Source organism: Equus przewalskii, chromosome 29 (assembly GCF_037783145.1).
Source record: "Equus przewalskii isolate Varuska chromosome 29, EquPr2, whole genome shotgun sequence".
NCBI classification, from domain to species: domain Eukaryota; kingdom Metazoa; phylum Chordata; class Mammalia; order Perissodactyla; family Equidae; genus Equus; species Equus przewalskii.
This window is the reverse complement of record NC_091859.1, coordinates 43,072,747-43,087,120: the sequence shown is the minus strand read 5'-3', so window position 1 is coordinate 43,087,120 and position 14,374 is coordinate 43,072,747. Positions and strand designations below refer to the sequence as shown.

At 59.8% G+C, this 14,374-nt stretch overlaps 1 protein-coding gene across 8 annotated transcripts in view; it reads right to left on the bottom strand.

Annotated features, from left to right (window-relative positions):
• Positions 1 to 14,374, bottom strand: part of GRAMD4 (GRAM domain containing 4) — an 83,594-nt gene that overhangs the window by 9,563 nt on the left and 59,657 nt on the right. For 5 of the 8 annotated variants that reach the window (XM_070599897.1, XM_070599902.1, XM_070599898.1 and 2 more), the window contains exons 4-10: positions 13,176 to 13,296; positions 7,175 to 7,236; positions 4,897 to 5,029; positions 4,429 to 4,454; positions 3,815 to 3,906; positions 2,265 to 2,356; positions 1,191 to 1,239 (exon numbers count right to left, since the gene is read on the bottom strand). In XM_070599897.1, the coding sequence (XP_070455998.1) occupies positions 1,191 to 1,239; positions 2,265 to 2,356; positions 3,815 to 3,906; positions 4,429 to 4,454; positions 4,897 to 5,029; positions 7,175 to 7,236; positions 13,176 to 13,296 (575 nt within the window). Of the gene's footprint in view, positions 1 to 1,190; positions 1,240 to 2,264; positions 2,357 to 3,814; positions 3,907 to 4,428; positions 4,455 to 4,896; positions 5,069 to 7,174; positions 7,237 to 13,175; positions 13,297 to 14,374 lie in introns of all 8 variants that reach the window. The other 3 variants (XM_070599903.1, XM_070599895.1, XM_070599900.1) reach the window with 1 other exon arrangement.

Sequence of the window (14,374 nt, the reverse complement as noted above, 5' to 3'; positions counted from 1 at the left end):
ACAGTTCAGAAAAATTACTGAGAACAACAGCACAGAGGCCTCCCAGCCCCGGAACGGGGTCAGTCTGCTGCCCCCAAACAGCTGGAGGGACGGATGTCCCCTGGGGACCCGGCACGGGGCAGCTGTTCTGGCAGACACCCCTTTGGCGCCTGAGAAGGTGGTGGGCAGCGGGCAGCCCCCTCAGCAGGCAGGGCTGAGCCTCCAATTCACACCTCAACACCTCACCTTCACAGGTGCATCTGGGACCATGGAGTCCCTCACTTCTCACTTTACAGGCAGGGAAACTGAGGCAAAGGGGCCGCCTGACCTCACCCTGCTTGTCTGAGTTTATTCAGCAAGAACCGCCTGAGTTCCTGGTCTGGGTACCAGAGCTGGGCGGGCACAGGCCTGCCTCCCCTCAGACGCCCTCCCTGACCCCTGTCTAAGGAGGTCCCACAGGCACCACTGTGCCCAGCACCCCTACTGCGTTCTCCATGCACACAGTAGGTGCTCAAACATCTGATGAGGCCCATGGAGGCACCAAGGCCTCACTCCTACCCACGCCTGGCGGTTCCACCCCAGGGGCCAGAGATCCCCTACAGCAGGGTCAGCAAATGTTCTTCTGTAAAGGCCCAGACAGTAAAGCATGTGGCCCTGTGGGCCGTGCAGCCTGTCGCAGCACTTACTTCAGCTCTTGCAGCCAAAAGCAGCCAGAGCACGCGTAAAATGAACGCGCATGGCTGTGCGCCAATAAAACCTCACGACTGAAATGAGGCGGCGGCCAGAGCGGGGCTGCAGCCGGAGTGCGCTGATCCCTGCTCCACAAGTGCATTTCGTTCACCTCCCTCCATGGCAGGGGGGAGGGGCTGCAGTGGCCCCCTTGGTGCCTCCCCCTCCCCCACATCACACCTTGGCTGGGAAGGGTCAGTAGGACAGACCGGGTCAGAGCAGCCTGCTGCTGGAGCAGCCAAGTCTGGGCCAGCAAGGGGCACTGGGGATGTCAGCTGCTATGGGGTCAGAGGGGGACCGCCCAGGGCTCTAGGCTGGGGGTGGCTGGCACTCTCCTCCCCGAGCTCTCCTTGCCAGGCAGGGCTCTGGGCGGGCACCTGCACGGCTGCATCTGGAGGCCAGGGAACCAGTGCCCTCCCACACAGGCAGCGGGTGGAGGCCTGACCCAATGAGACGGAGACCTTCGCCCTCCCAGGACTTACCACGGCTTCGGACACCTCAGGCACGATGCTCCACTGGATCCTCCAGCCCCTGACAAATAGGAGACAACCACATGCCCTTAAAGCCGGGGCGTCTGCAGGCGGCGGAGTTAGAGGGACCAGCCCTGAGCTCCCGTGCGGGAGGGGCGCCCTGAGACGCCAGCCAGCCGTGGGGATGGGGGGCAATGGAAACTATCAGGGCCTTGAGAATAGATGATTCAGGTCACTCTCCCCGGCCTCCCCTGGGGGCCCTCCTGGGGCGGGAACACATTTAAAAGTACCCAGAGGTGACGGGGGCAAGAGGCCTTTTTAAATAAGTCGGTGCAGCCTCAGAGCAAGTGCTTTAGCTAATACTCCCCGTCAGCACCTAGACGGCCCGTCATAGGCGTTCCACGGGTTTCTTTGCTATGAAAAACATTCGCAAATGAACCAACCTAGTGAGGCACAGAGAAGCACCGAGAAAGATCTGCATGTAGAAGTGTGAACTATTGAAGGGCTGAGTGAAAACATGGAACACAGCCCTCTCCTGAGGCCCGGGGGAAACCGAGGTTTACTCCACTGGGATGACCGCAGGTTAGGGCAGACTCGGGCAGGCAAGGGGACAAGGACTCTCTGCCCAAACGTGCTGGCTTCCAACAGAGCCCCCACAGCCTTGAGTCGGGGTGCTCAGAGAGTCCAAAGGAGAGAGACGTGCAACACGGGGCTCGGGGACTGGTAACCAGCTCACTTTGCACCCCAGCTCCTCTTCAGCACCGGACTAGCAGGGAGCCCCCAGGGCACAGCGGTTCCATCAACCCCCCCACTGGGACGTCAGTGATACACGGTTTGGGGGGAACTTTCTTGCCAAGACGCAGCATGATCGGCAGAAGGGCTGGGGTGACCGTGCAGCTGGGAATTATGCATCGCCAGCTCCAAGAAACCCGATGTGGGGGGGCATCCTGGGGGGTTGGGAGCTTATGAGAGGACCACCCCCCAAACGCCAGGGCATGAGGCAGAGCCAGTTCGGCACGTGCCACAGTTGTATGTGACACTGGAAGACAGCACAGCCACATACATATGACCAACCAGCTCACCTACCTGGCTATGAGGTAATTGAGGGACAACCTCAAAATTGCTAGAAACAAGAACATGGGGATGGCCCAGCCATGCCACACGGCATTCATGTACACCTGCAGGTTTGGAGAGAAAGTGGGGTGGGGGGGAGGGGAGATGGTTAGGCAACCTGACGATGGGGTTCAGGAAACGCCGCACCCCCCGCCGTAGCCTCAGCCAGGCAGGCCGCTTGGCAGGAGCCCAGGCCCCAGCGGCTCTCCAAACACTCGGGGATGCTGGCATGCACTACGGGGAAGCCCGGAGAAGGCTGCTTTCTTGGTAAGAGCTGCCAGTGGAAGGCAGAAACCTGCCTGGGAGGGGGTGGGATGGAGACGCTGCTCTGCGTGGTCAGGGAGGGGCCGTGTCCCAGGGAAGCAGCTGCTGGACGTGGCCTGGGGTTGGAAGAGAGAGCTGACTCCAGGCAGAGGTGCCTGCCCCAGGCGTGGCTCCCTCATGCTGGAGCAAGCGGCATCACCAGGACTCAGTACTGGCTGGGAACCTCTGTACGCAGCACGTGCCAGGCACAGTGCTGTGGGGCCCTCACCCTGGGCCCACCTGTGCTTGGCACAGGGCTGTGAGCACAGCAGAAGCTCAGAAAGTGGCAGGAAATGGAAGGCAATGGGGTTTCGGCAGAGGCTGGGAGGGAGTTGGAATGGTGGAGCTCATCTCTTAGTGATGACAGACGCAGGCAGACTAAGGTACGTGGTGACCCAAACCAGGGAAGGCCACAGAGCAAAGCGCTGGTCAAGTGTGGAGGGAGAACACCTCCAGGGTGATGGTGGGGCTAGCACCCTGTCACCATGGCCTGTCCTCTGCAAATGTGCAAAATGCCCATCTCCCAGGGGGCCAGGAGCCTCTGGGGCAGGCGCCAGGCCACAGGCTCCAGGGCCACCCTCGGGACCCTCCCAGGCTGAGGCCCTCTGGGGGACCTCTGCAGAGATGGGGAAATTGGGAGCCATGGCTGCCACTCTCTGGCCTCAATGCCCTGCGGGCAGGGGGGTGGCCTATGTCTTCTTCCCACTGGACGGGAGGGTCTCCCTGCACAGGGTTGGGGCAGCAGCCACAGGACAGCTCAGGCCTGTCTTCCCTAAAGCACATGGAGATGCTGGCCCGGCACTTCCCATCCTTCCCAGGACTGGCAGCTCAGAGGCCTGGCTTGGCCATAGGTCACTTGCACGCTTGCCCGGAGCCAAGCCCAGCCCCCAACACCTGGTTGGAGGGACCCGGATTCCATATCGGCAGACCAGCCTCTGGCCGCCCTCTCCTGACCCATCTGGGAAAGCAGACCATAGGTGCAGCCAGAACCCTTTCCTGAGAACACTGCCACAGGGCGTGCCTCTGGGCAGACAGGGTCTGTGTGTCTGGGGGGGCCTGGGCCACGCCCAATGCCCTCATCTGATCCCCGTAACCACCCCATGGCATCACCATGCCCGCTTTACACAGACAGAGAAACTCAAGCTAAACAGGTCCCTGGCTGTCCCTCACAGCGGGGGCGGGTCCCTCAGGGAAGACGCCTGCCCTGGGGAAGCACTCACGGTGAAGGCAATGGCGGACGTGTAGACGGAGTACCAGTCGGATAAGGCAGAGAGGTTCTTCACAAAGCTGGTGACGGGCTTGGCGCCACGCTCTGGGGACAGAACAGACGGCGGGGTCAGGTCAGCATGAGGTCAGCAACAAGCCAAGCAAACCCCAAATGGTGCAGGCTCCCGGCGCTAGGCTAGCGCTCCTGGGCACTCCTAGTGCTGTCCACCGTTCCCCGTGCCCCGGGAAGAAGCCATCTGTCTCCACCCGCTACACCCGTCCGCAGACAGGAGAAAGGGGAGCTGAGCTGAGATGCCGGGAGGAGAGGGAGGGGAGGAGGGGAGGGAAGAGGGGAGGGGAGGGAAGAGGGGAGGGGGGAGGGGAGGGAAGAGAAGAGCAGGGGAGGGGAGGCACGGCCAGCTCCATCCCCTCTCCCCCAGACTGACCAGGGGACCATAGACATACTTCCAACAGGAGCCTTCCTCCTAAAGAATTCTTGAAAAAAGGTCTTTCTGGAAAAAAGTCCAGCTCAGTGTGAGATAGCAGAGCCCCTGGGCCCCCTCCCACTGCCAGCTCGGCAGCCCCACTCTGCCTACAGGCTGCATAGACGCCCCCGCCCGGTACTCACTCAGGCGCCTCATGTTCTCCGTTAACCTGAGAGAGAGGAGACAGAGAGGTGAGCGCCGGCACCACGCAGCTGCCACCTGCCTGCCCTGCCCACGCCCTATGGCACCCTGCAGCACACAGGGACCCAGGGTGGCCCGGGGAGGCAGGAGCGGCTGAGGGAGGGTCTTGCCTACAGACCATCCCTTGTCCCCAGCAGCTGAGTCCTGCAGAGCGGGAGGCCTGGCCCCTCTGGCGCCCTCAGAATCCCGGGGCTGGGACCCACGAGGAAGGCGTGGGCACCTGGCCCCATGCCCACTGTCCCCACATGATGTTTTTCCCCAAAGCATGAGTAAGACCAGAGAGTGGGGGACGCGGTGCTGCCACCCACCATGGAAACATGTCCCCCGCCCCAGAGGCCGGCCCAGCCGTCGGGGACCTTGCGGCCTCACAGCCCCACGGCGCTGCCCCACTGAAGCCAGGGAGGGGCTACCTGCGCGCGCTGAGCGGCTCGTCCGTCTCCACCGCGCTCTCCTCAGGCTGGAAGCGGAAGTCCTCCACGTACTCCCCAAACCTCTCGGAGAACCACTTCTGGACGCGGGCACACAGCCCCTGGCTCCGGCGGTCTGCGGGGACGAGGCCGGTGTCCAGGGAGGCCCGTGGGCCTACAGGGGCAGGGCAGGGGACACCAGGGGCTTCCTGGGAGCTTGCCAACGAACGCTGAAGGGCGCGGGCCCTGGACACCGGGCCTGAGCACTGCCACTACAAGGCGAACCATGAGCACAGACCACACAGGGTCTCCGTGCGTCACACCCGAGCCCCCGAGGCTCAGGCGCCGGCCCGGCAGGCTCTCGGCCCACTGTGGGCCCTGTGTCCACCTCTCGCTCTCTCTTACTGGGAAACCGGTTTGTCTGGAAAGCGGCTGGGTGGGCTCACTTCCCAGGACCCTGCAGACCCCGAGGAGCGGGCAGCGGGTGTGTGTTGGAGACTGTGTCCCAGTGGGCGCCCAGCGAGTGAAGCGGCCTCTGATCGCCCATGGCCAAGACCTTCAGAAAGGCACCCACGTCACACACTTGGATGTGAGCACATTTGCACGGACCAGCCCATCCCTTCCAAGGCAGGGAGTGGAGCCGCCCGCAGGGGGCGCTGTCCCGCCACAATTCAGGAGAGGGATGACGGGAAGGGGTGGGAGGTGTTGCCGTGAGAAAGGCAACAGAGCCACCCAGCACAGAGTGGGGAAGGCCCGGCGACTTCTCGCCCCCTAACTGGAGCCCGACTGGGTTTTCAGGGAGAGTCTAGGCAGCGGTCAGCGAGCGAGTCAACGCGGTAACCACCTTTGATCACTGGAAAGCAGCGTGGATAGCATGTACCCCCATGGACATGCCCCTCTTCCCATGAAACTGTACTTATGGATGACAAAATGTGAAATTCGTATTCTTCTGATTTTTTCCAACCACTTAGAAATGTAAAAACATTTTTAAAAGATGTAAAAGCAACAGGGGCTGTAGTTTGCTGACCCCCAGGTGCAGGTCAGGCCTTGCTTCCTGGACAGACAGGATTCACGGTGCTCCTGAGCCCCCGTCAACCCACCAGCCGCAGGACAACACGTCACCCCTGGAGAGCAGTAGGCAGAGCACCTGGCCCACCTCCCACATCCAAGGCGGCACTTTGTGGGGGTCTTCCCTCCCTCCACCCAATCCCCAGCCCCACACAGAGCCCACCACACCAGGGACCAGGGCTATCAGAACGGACCTTGGGTTGAGGACAAGCCCTCACGTCTCTGACATGTCCCATGTATGCAGGAGGCTCGTCAATAGCCACGCGGGGGTCTTGGGGGAATCTTGTGCTACTCCTGGCTTGGAACTTGGGCGACCAGCATGGAGCCCAAGGGCCCAAGGAGACTATGACCCAAAGGACGCAGCAGTCAATCCTGCCCCCGAGGCCCTGCCTGCCAGTCCAGCACCGGGGGCCCCGGGAATGGACATAGGCCATCTTCCCCCCTGAAAGGCAGGTGAGGCCCTGAACTGGGCAGGGCAGGGGGTCAGGACTCTGCTCTGGTCCAAGCTGGGCCTCCATCTGGCAGGTGCCCCCCGGAGAGGCCTCCCTCCTGGGCCTCAGTTTGCTCATCTTTATACCAGGCAGGGCTTAAATCTACGGCCTTTCCAGCATAACTCTGAGCTCCACCGCACAGGCAGGGGGCTTCCCATGAATGACCAGCCAGTAGGAATAGGTCCTAGGTCAGAGGACACACGGTTGAGGGCCCACCACGGATCAGCCCCTCCAGAACTGGATGGAAAATTCAGTTTCCTCCGCCAGCCTCTGAACCACAATTTTAGAAAGTACAAAGTGTGGAGGATAAAGAACATGAGCTCAGGGTGGGAAGAAAAGATACAGAGAAAAGGGTTGTGTGTCCTGGCCTGGGGAGGGCTGGGGCACACCCTGACAACGGCTGCCCCTAATGCCCACTCAGCCCCTTGTCAGGACGACCGCTACAAGCAGGCCACCAGGTGAGTAGACAAGTAGCCACTGAGACGAGGACACTACTTCTCTGTGGGGAAGAGCTGAAATAGACACCATGTTGTATTTTTATGAGAAAATAAGAGCACATTTTGTTTGAATGACTTGCGTTTGCTACAACAACTCACCAATTCACAATTAGAGGCACTAACGCAGGTCCAGTGGGAGGAGATCCCAGGATACCAGCAGGTGTGCCCGGGAACAGAACCTACACCTACTGCCACCACCCCTCCCGGCCGCCCGCCGGGGCCTACCTGCTCCGTTGTTGGCCTGGGCCTGCCCTTTTGGAGGCTGCTGAGCCGTCTGCTCCTCAGCTCTTAAAGAGAGGGGGAAGAAGCAAGACTTCTGTTAGTTCAAAATTCGATGTGAGTCTGGGCTACGTAGTTCCAGTGCCTACAGGGAACTGCGCTGCACGCAACAACAGGGCTCCAACCAGCCAGGCTCCCCCTTGGCCCTCAGTGCCCAAATGCTAGGTATGATGGTAGCGGGTAGCACAGAGCTGCATACATAACGGGCACACTTTCTGGTTTTTGTTTTGTTTTGTTTTGTGAGGAAGATTCGCCCTGAGCTATAACATCCATTACCAATCCTCCTCTTTTTTTTGCTGGAGGAAGACTGGCCCTGAGCTAACATCTGCGCCCATCTTACTCTACTTTATACGTGGGATGCAGTCATAGCATGGCTGACGAATGGAGTAGGTCTGCACCCAGGATCCGAACCGGCAAATTCCAGGCCATCAAAGTGAAGCACGCGGAACTTTAACCACTGGGCCACAGGGCAGGTGCATTGTTTTTTAATGACTGAATAAATAATGTCTCATAAACATACAACTCTTTTCTTTCCTATTAAGTCTAACAAGTTCGCTTATTTCTTTATTGTTAAGCTCCGAATAAACTGTTCTTAGACTGCTAATTAGGTGACCTGCTGATGACATCATACTCATCAATGCATGTTATTTAGCAAGCACCACGCAAGGCCACAGGCTGGGTGACCCCTGGCCCTGGCTGGCTGTGCCCAGGTCCCAGCTCAGCTCACGCCAGGCACCTGCCTGGCCTCCTGCCCCCGAAGCCCAGCCACACCTGACCACAGCAGTCACCTGGCCTCATAGTCACCTCCTGGAGTTTATGTCCACCTGCAGGCCCTGATGGCGCTGGCCCCCAGCCACTGGCCTGCCCCCAAGCCCTAGGGTGGTGTCCCTGTCCCCATGCTCTGGCCAGCCCACCTGCCTGCTTGCCCCACAATGTCTCTGTGGTTTCCAATCTGCCAGGGTCCCCAGGATGTGGCATAAGCAGTGCCCCGAGCAACACTTAGGCAGCTGGTGGGGCATTGGGGAGGCTTGAAACCTGTCATTGTAACCCATCATTACTACATCATGCTGGGGCAGAAAGCACGGAGGACAAGCTGGACAGGAGACGAGCAGGGCTAGTGGTGGGTGAGGCCTGCGGCGTCACGAGGCAATGGATGGAGAAGACATGAGAGAGGGGTGGAGTCCTCAAGAAGGGAGGCACGGTCAAGGAGGAGGCGGCCAGGCCTCCATACCACCCCTCCCTGTGGTCAGGCTGCCCGAACGACCATCAGTGCCAAAATGGGTATTCACAGGGAAGAGGAGGGGAGCCCAGGGCACACAGAAGACCGCAGGACCCCGGCCAGGTTCTCTCTGTGCCTGGGCGGGTGTCAAGGCCTCTGGACCATGATGCTCCCTGAGCGGGCCTGGGGTCCGGAAGAGGCAGCTCACCCGGGAAGCACTGACAAACTGGCCGAAGCCTGGGCCCAGATGTGCACCTCAGGGACTCTCGGGCAGCCGGGGCGCTTCCCGGGAGCCACGATTGTTACCGTCTGGCTCGCATCTGATAATACTGCACAGTCACTGGCTGTGTGAGCTTTCCAACAATTTCCTGCTAGGAACAAACAGATATTTAGATATTAACGGGCTACCAGCTGCCTTCAGGGAGAGGCGGCTGGAGACACAGGCACAGGTGTCCCAGGTGGCAGGGAATTTACCTCCACGTCACACCAAATATGGAATATTGAAACTGCCTGCGCCATGCATGGGACACAGGAAACAGACCGACAGCACAGTGCTACTGCAGTGAATGTTTTAAAAATTAAAAGGAAGGGGCCGGCCCCAGGGCCGAGCAGTTAAGTTCACGTGCTCTGCTTCGGCGGCCCAGGGTTCGGATCCTGGGCATGGACATGGCACTGCTCATTAGGCCATGTTGAGGTGGCGTCCCACATGCCACAACTAGAAGGACCCACAACTAAAATATACAACTATGTACTGGGGGGATTTGGGGAGAAAAAAGCAGGAAAAAAAAGAAAAGACAAGCAACAGTTGTTAGCTCAGGTGCCAATCTTTAAAAAAAAAAAAAAAAAGATGGAGTTTGAAAAAAAAAAAATTAAAAGGAAGACAGAGGGCAGACAGTGTATCAGGAATATTCCAGCCTAACCCTTCCGGGCAGGCAGCCCCACCCCCGGCTCCCGACAAGTGGGAAGTGAGTGGAGTGGCCTCGGAGCAACAGAAACGCCACATGACCTCACTTACTCAGAAGAACGGGCCCCAGACAAGGGTCAGTAATCCCAACACTGCGGATTCTTGGAATGTTTCTGAGCAACCTACGCTGATGTTCAACGATTGACCAAACAAGTCTGGAGTGCAACGTGCCCAAATTGCTTTTTTAAAGTCTGATTTTCCTGGATCTGCAACAACCTGAGGACACAGGGCGACGTCGATGCCCATCAAGGAGTGCGATGCCAGGGCAGGTGTCAGGCCCACTCTGCTGCCAACTGGGGGCACTAGACGGCCACCGGGGTCCACTCTGTTCCCACACACGGCACCCCCAGCCAAGGCCCAGACACCTGTGCCAGTGCAGCACAGGACCGGGATGCACACATCTGGACCCCCAACAGAGCTGGTGGGGCCGAGGGGCAGTGGGAAGAGTGACCTAAGAGGAAAACTCACGGTGGGACCCCGGCAGGGCCCGACCGTGGACTGAGAGAAGTCGAAAAGGGCAGTGTTTCTATGCTGTTTTTGGACCAAGACTGGAGAAGGCCTTCACCTTAACAAAGTAAGCTTAAACCAAGGTGATTTTCCAGGAATTTTCCTAAAAACCAAAAGAGAGGGGGCTGGCCCCGTGGCCGAGTGGTTAAGTTCGCGCGCTCCGCTGCAGGCGGCCCAGTGTTTCGTTGGTTCGAATCCTGGGCACGGACATGGCACTGCTCATCAAACCACGCTGAGGCAGCGTCCCACATGCAGCAACTAGAAGGACCCACAACGAAGACTGTGCAACTATGTACCGGGGGCTTTGGGGAGAAAAAGGAAAAAATAAAAATCTTTAAAAAAAAAAAAAAGAACATTCACATTGTTGTGCAACCATCCCCACTGTCCATCTCCAGAACTCTTTAAAAAAAAAAACAAAAACAAAAGAGAGGTTTGTATAAACATAATTACCATGTTTTAACACTGCAGCTTTGGGGGGGGGGTTGCACGTGTGTGTGTGCGTGCAAGGGTGTGTGACGGGGGTCCCTCCATGTGCTTACCACCCTGGACAGCCCGCCCACCAGGATGACAAGGAGAGAGGAGGCCACTTGCCTAGAATCTGCTTCTCCCTGGACCTCTCCTCCTGGTCTCAGCTTCCAGAAGGTTCCTAAACCCCGCACCCACATAAAGCAGGGGAGCAGCCCCTCATACTCCATGGGACCCTCAGCTTCCTTGGTCCTGGCCTTTACTGTAACCCCCTAGCTGGTCCCCAGGCAGACCCATAGGAGACCGGTCCCTCTGCGTCCTCAGAGCCAACTGAAGGCCAGGCATCCAAGGGGTTTTGGTGAAGGGACAGCCCCCGGGTTGGGGCTGGCGGTGGGCAGGAGGGTGGGAAACAGAAGACACAGACCACACAAAGAGAGAGCAGGCACACGGGGCCAGCTCAGGCTGAGTGCTGCCGGATGCCACCAGGGGAAGTGTGGCCTCCAGGCGCACAGACACATACCTGCACCAGACAGAAGTGCATTCGGGGGGCGGCGGCACCATGACGTGCTACAAGAGGCACCCCATCCCCGGCCAAGCACCTGAGGACAGCACCAGTCACTGGGTCTCCCAGTGTTCATGCCAGGCCAGGTGGCTGGCTGCATCCCTTTGCATAATTAAACGTAACTGAATCTTTGAATGTCTACAGATTTTCAGGTAGAAGGTTCAACGTCAGGTAAAGTACTGGCTGAGGCCCGTGTACCCACTTTCTGGTCTGGGAGGGTGCTGGCCTTGTAGCCAGGGCAGAATGGCAAAGTGGGGTGACTCCCTCCCCCACCCAGCTTGGGGCGCCCATGGGAGCCCTGGAGAACTCCAGAACAGGCCACACTGATCCGCGGAGACAGGTGGGGAGGCCTTGATTCCAGGCTGCCAAGAGCACACAAGAGGCGTCCTAAAAGCCCAGCAGAGCAGGGAACAAAGGGACCTCCCTCCAAACAGAACCAGACGGCACCAGTTCCTCGGAGCAGAGGACCAACCGACGAGACCCTGGAGGAAGCCAGCGTCCGGCCCAGAAGCACAGGAGGCGTTTCCTCTCCCCCATCTAAACCACGTGCAGCGTGCCACTCGGAGCGTGTGGCTCCTCAGAGGCCCAGCTGGACACTCAGTGACACTCGTCCACCCCACCGAGAAGCCACTTCTGGCTGTGGTGTCCCCGTGGTGGCAGCAAGCATTCCAAGCTGGAGGGAGTCGATCACTCAGGCCCGGGAGGGCCTGGGAAAGGGTGTGGCCAGTGGTGGTGCAGGGCCAGAGGAGAAGGGGCAGAGGCTAAGGGGAAGGGATCCTGAGCGGGGCAGATGTTGGCAGCCTCAGCTCCAGGCCTCGCTGGCCAGACTGTCAGCTTGGACGCTGGGCAGAGGGTCAGGGAGCCCCTGGGGGTTCTATCAGGACAGGCAGAGACAGCTCTGAGAACTTCAAAGATCCCTCTGGAATGCCCCGCGTACTGCTGGTGGCAGCGGGAGGCAGGGGCTGAGCTCGTGTGGGCAAAGGTGCGGGGTGTAGAGGAGAGTGTGCGTTCCAGGGCTCCACCCACAGCAGCGCCCACATCATCCCCTCCAGGAGCTGGGGCGACACCTGTTACCCCCGAGATGGAGGGACCCTGCTAGGATAAGGGTGACTGTCTGGGGCAGCAAACCCCGAGGCTGCTGCATAGAGTGGGCTGGTGCAGGAAGAGGTGCCCAGAGTCCTGTCGGGGGCTCGGGCTCAGGGGCAGGGAAGTGTCAGTTGCTGCAGACAGGAGGGGCGGTGAGTGACGAAAAGCACAGACAGGGGCTCAGGGTCCCAGGATGGTCCTGTGAGGAGCCCAGGGTGTCTGCTGGCCGAGACTAGGGGGACATGAGGCAGTCCTGGGGGATCTGCTGACTCCCCTTCAGTGCCCCCACCCCAGCCAGGCCCCTCCTGGTCAGGGCTCTGTGCCCAGGGCTTGGCTGCAATTGCTCCTCCCCGTGGGTAACAAGAGCACCTGCGCTCCCCACTTCCCAGACGAAGGCCCAAGGCACAGGAAGGTGGCCCCTGCCCCAAGATCACAGCTCACAACGGGCACAGGCAGGACGCAATGCAGGAAGGCGGGCCAGGCCCCTAATCACCGCTCACCCTCGGGCCCTTGGGATGTCCTGGGTCCAGCAGGGGCCCAGCTCCCAAGACCCTCAGCCCCTAGGACCCCCTGCCCTCAGGACCCTCTGCCCAAGGCACTTGCTATAAACACAATCCCTGGGTCCTTCAGCCCAGGAGTCCAGAGGGCGACTAGATGTGAGAGTCCCCCGAGACCAGATGGAAGAGGAGGGGCAGGGAAGGGGTCGGCAGATAAAGGACATCAGGCCTTCCCCGGAAGGACTAAGACAGCCCTGTCCATCTGGAGGAGAGCAGAAGAGGCCAGCAGGAGCCACACAGCACTGGGGGGGCTTGGCCTGCCTGCTCACAGGGCTGGGCCACTTCAGGATTCTGAGCAGGGCTCAGCTCTGGGGACCCCTGCCCACCAAGAGGGGAATGCTGGCTGGGTGACGGTGTTACTTCGTCTTCAGCTCCTCCTCACCTGGCCTGGGCGCCTCCTCACCTGCCCTGGGCGCCTCCTCACCTGCCCTGGGCACCTCCTCACCTGCCCAGGCACCTCCTCACCTGGCCCTGGGCACCTCCTCACCTGCCCGGGCACCTCGTCACCTGCCCGGGCACCTCGTCACCTGCCCGGGCACCTCGTCACCTGCCCGGGCACCTCCTCACCTGCCCGGGCACCTCCTCACCTGGGCTTCAGCACCTCCTGGATCTTCTGCTCCAGCTCCATCCGCCGCTGCCGCTCCCGGTCCAGCTCCTGCCGCAGCATCTCTGCGTTGGTTTCCTCTCGCAGCTTCCGGAGCTCCTCCTCTGTGGGGGAGAGAACCTTCAGGCGAGGGTCACTCAGGTGCCCTCTGCCCCTCCAAATGCAGAGGTGCCGACGGAAGGCTTGGTCTTCAAAGCACGGAGGGGCCCCGTCTGTGCCCACCGGGCAATGGCAGCTCTCCTGCTCCTCTCCTGGGGGAACACCCACAGGTGGGACTACGAACTGGGGGTCCTCTTACACAGTGGGGGCCAGATCAGATTCACCAGAAGCACAGGTGAATAAATACTTTACTAAATAAGACGGTGCAAAACAGACACGTGAAAGGCACTTCACTCAACCACACGGACAGGACGCCCCAGAGAAGGGACGCTGGTGGCACCTGTCACCCCACTGACATCGCCGACGCACGCACCAGACGCGGTTCTGGGAGACCTGAGCCACAGAGCAAAGTCCCCGCGCCAAGAGGGCAGACAGACAGCTCCTGCCAGATGGGGCGCTGCTACCTGAGAACAGCACAGCGGGAGGACGAGCGGGTGCTTGTGAGAAGCCCCACCAAGAAGCTGCGATCGGAGTCCAGACCTGGATGCGACGGAGAGTGAGGCCGCGGACTCCTGAAGGAAGAGCATGGCACAGATAGAGGGAATACCCCTGCAAAGGCCCTGAGGCTGGAGGGAGCCCATGGGGCTGGGGGAGGAGGCACAGACAATGGGGAACAGCGGGCATGCAGAGTCCTGGAAGCCAGAAAGAGGACCTGACATTTATTCTAGGAGTGATGGAAGCCAATGCCAAGTAGTAGTTGTTTTAATTGGCGTATGTGGTAAACTGAGGAATGGCCCCCAAAGATATCCACAACCTAATCCCTGTGACCATGTTACCTTCCATGGACAAAGGGACTCTGCAGATGTGATTAAGGATCTTGAGATGGGAGGGATCCTGGATTATCCGGATTATCCAGGCTCGCCCAACGTAATCACAATGATGTAAACTCGTAAGAGGAGGCAGGAGGGTCAGGGGTGAGAGAGGAGGGAGACTAGAAGATGCCACACTGCTGACTCTGAACACGGAGGAAGGGACCGGGAGCCAAGGAAGGCAGGCAGCATCTAGAAGCTGGAAAAGTCAAGG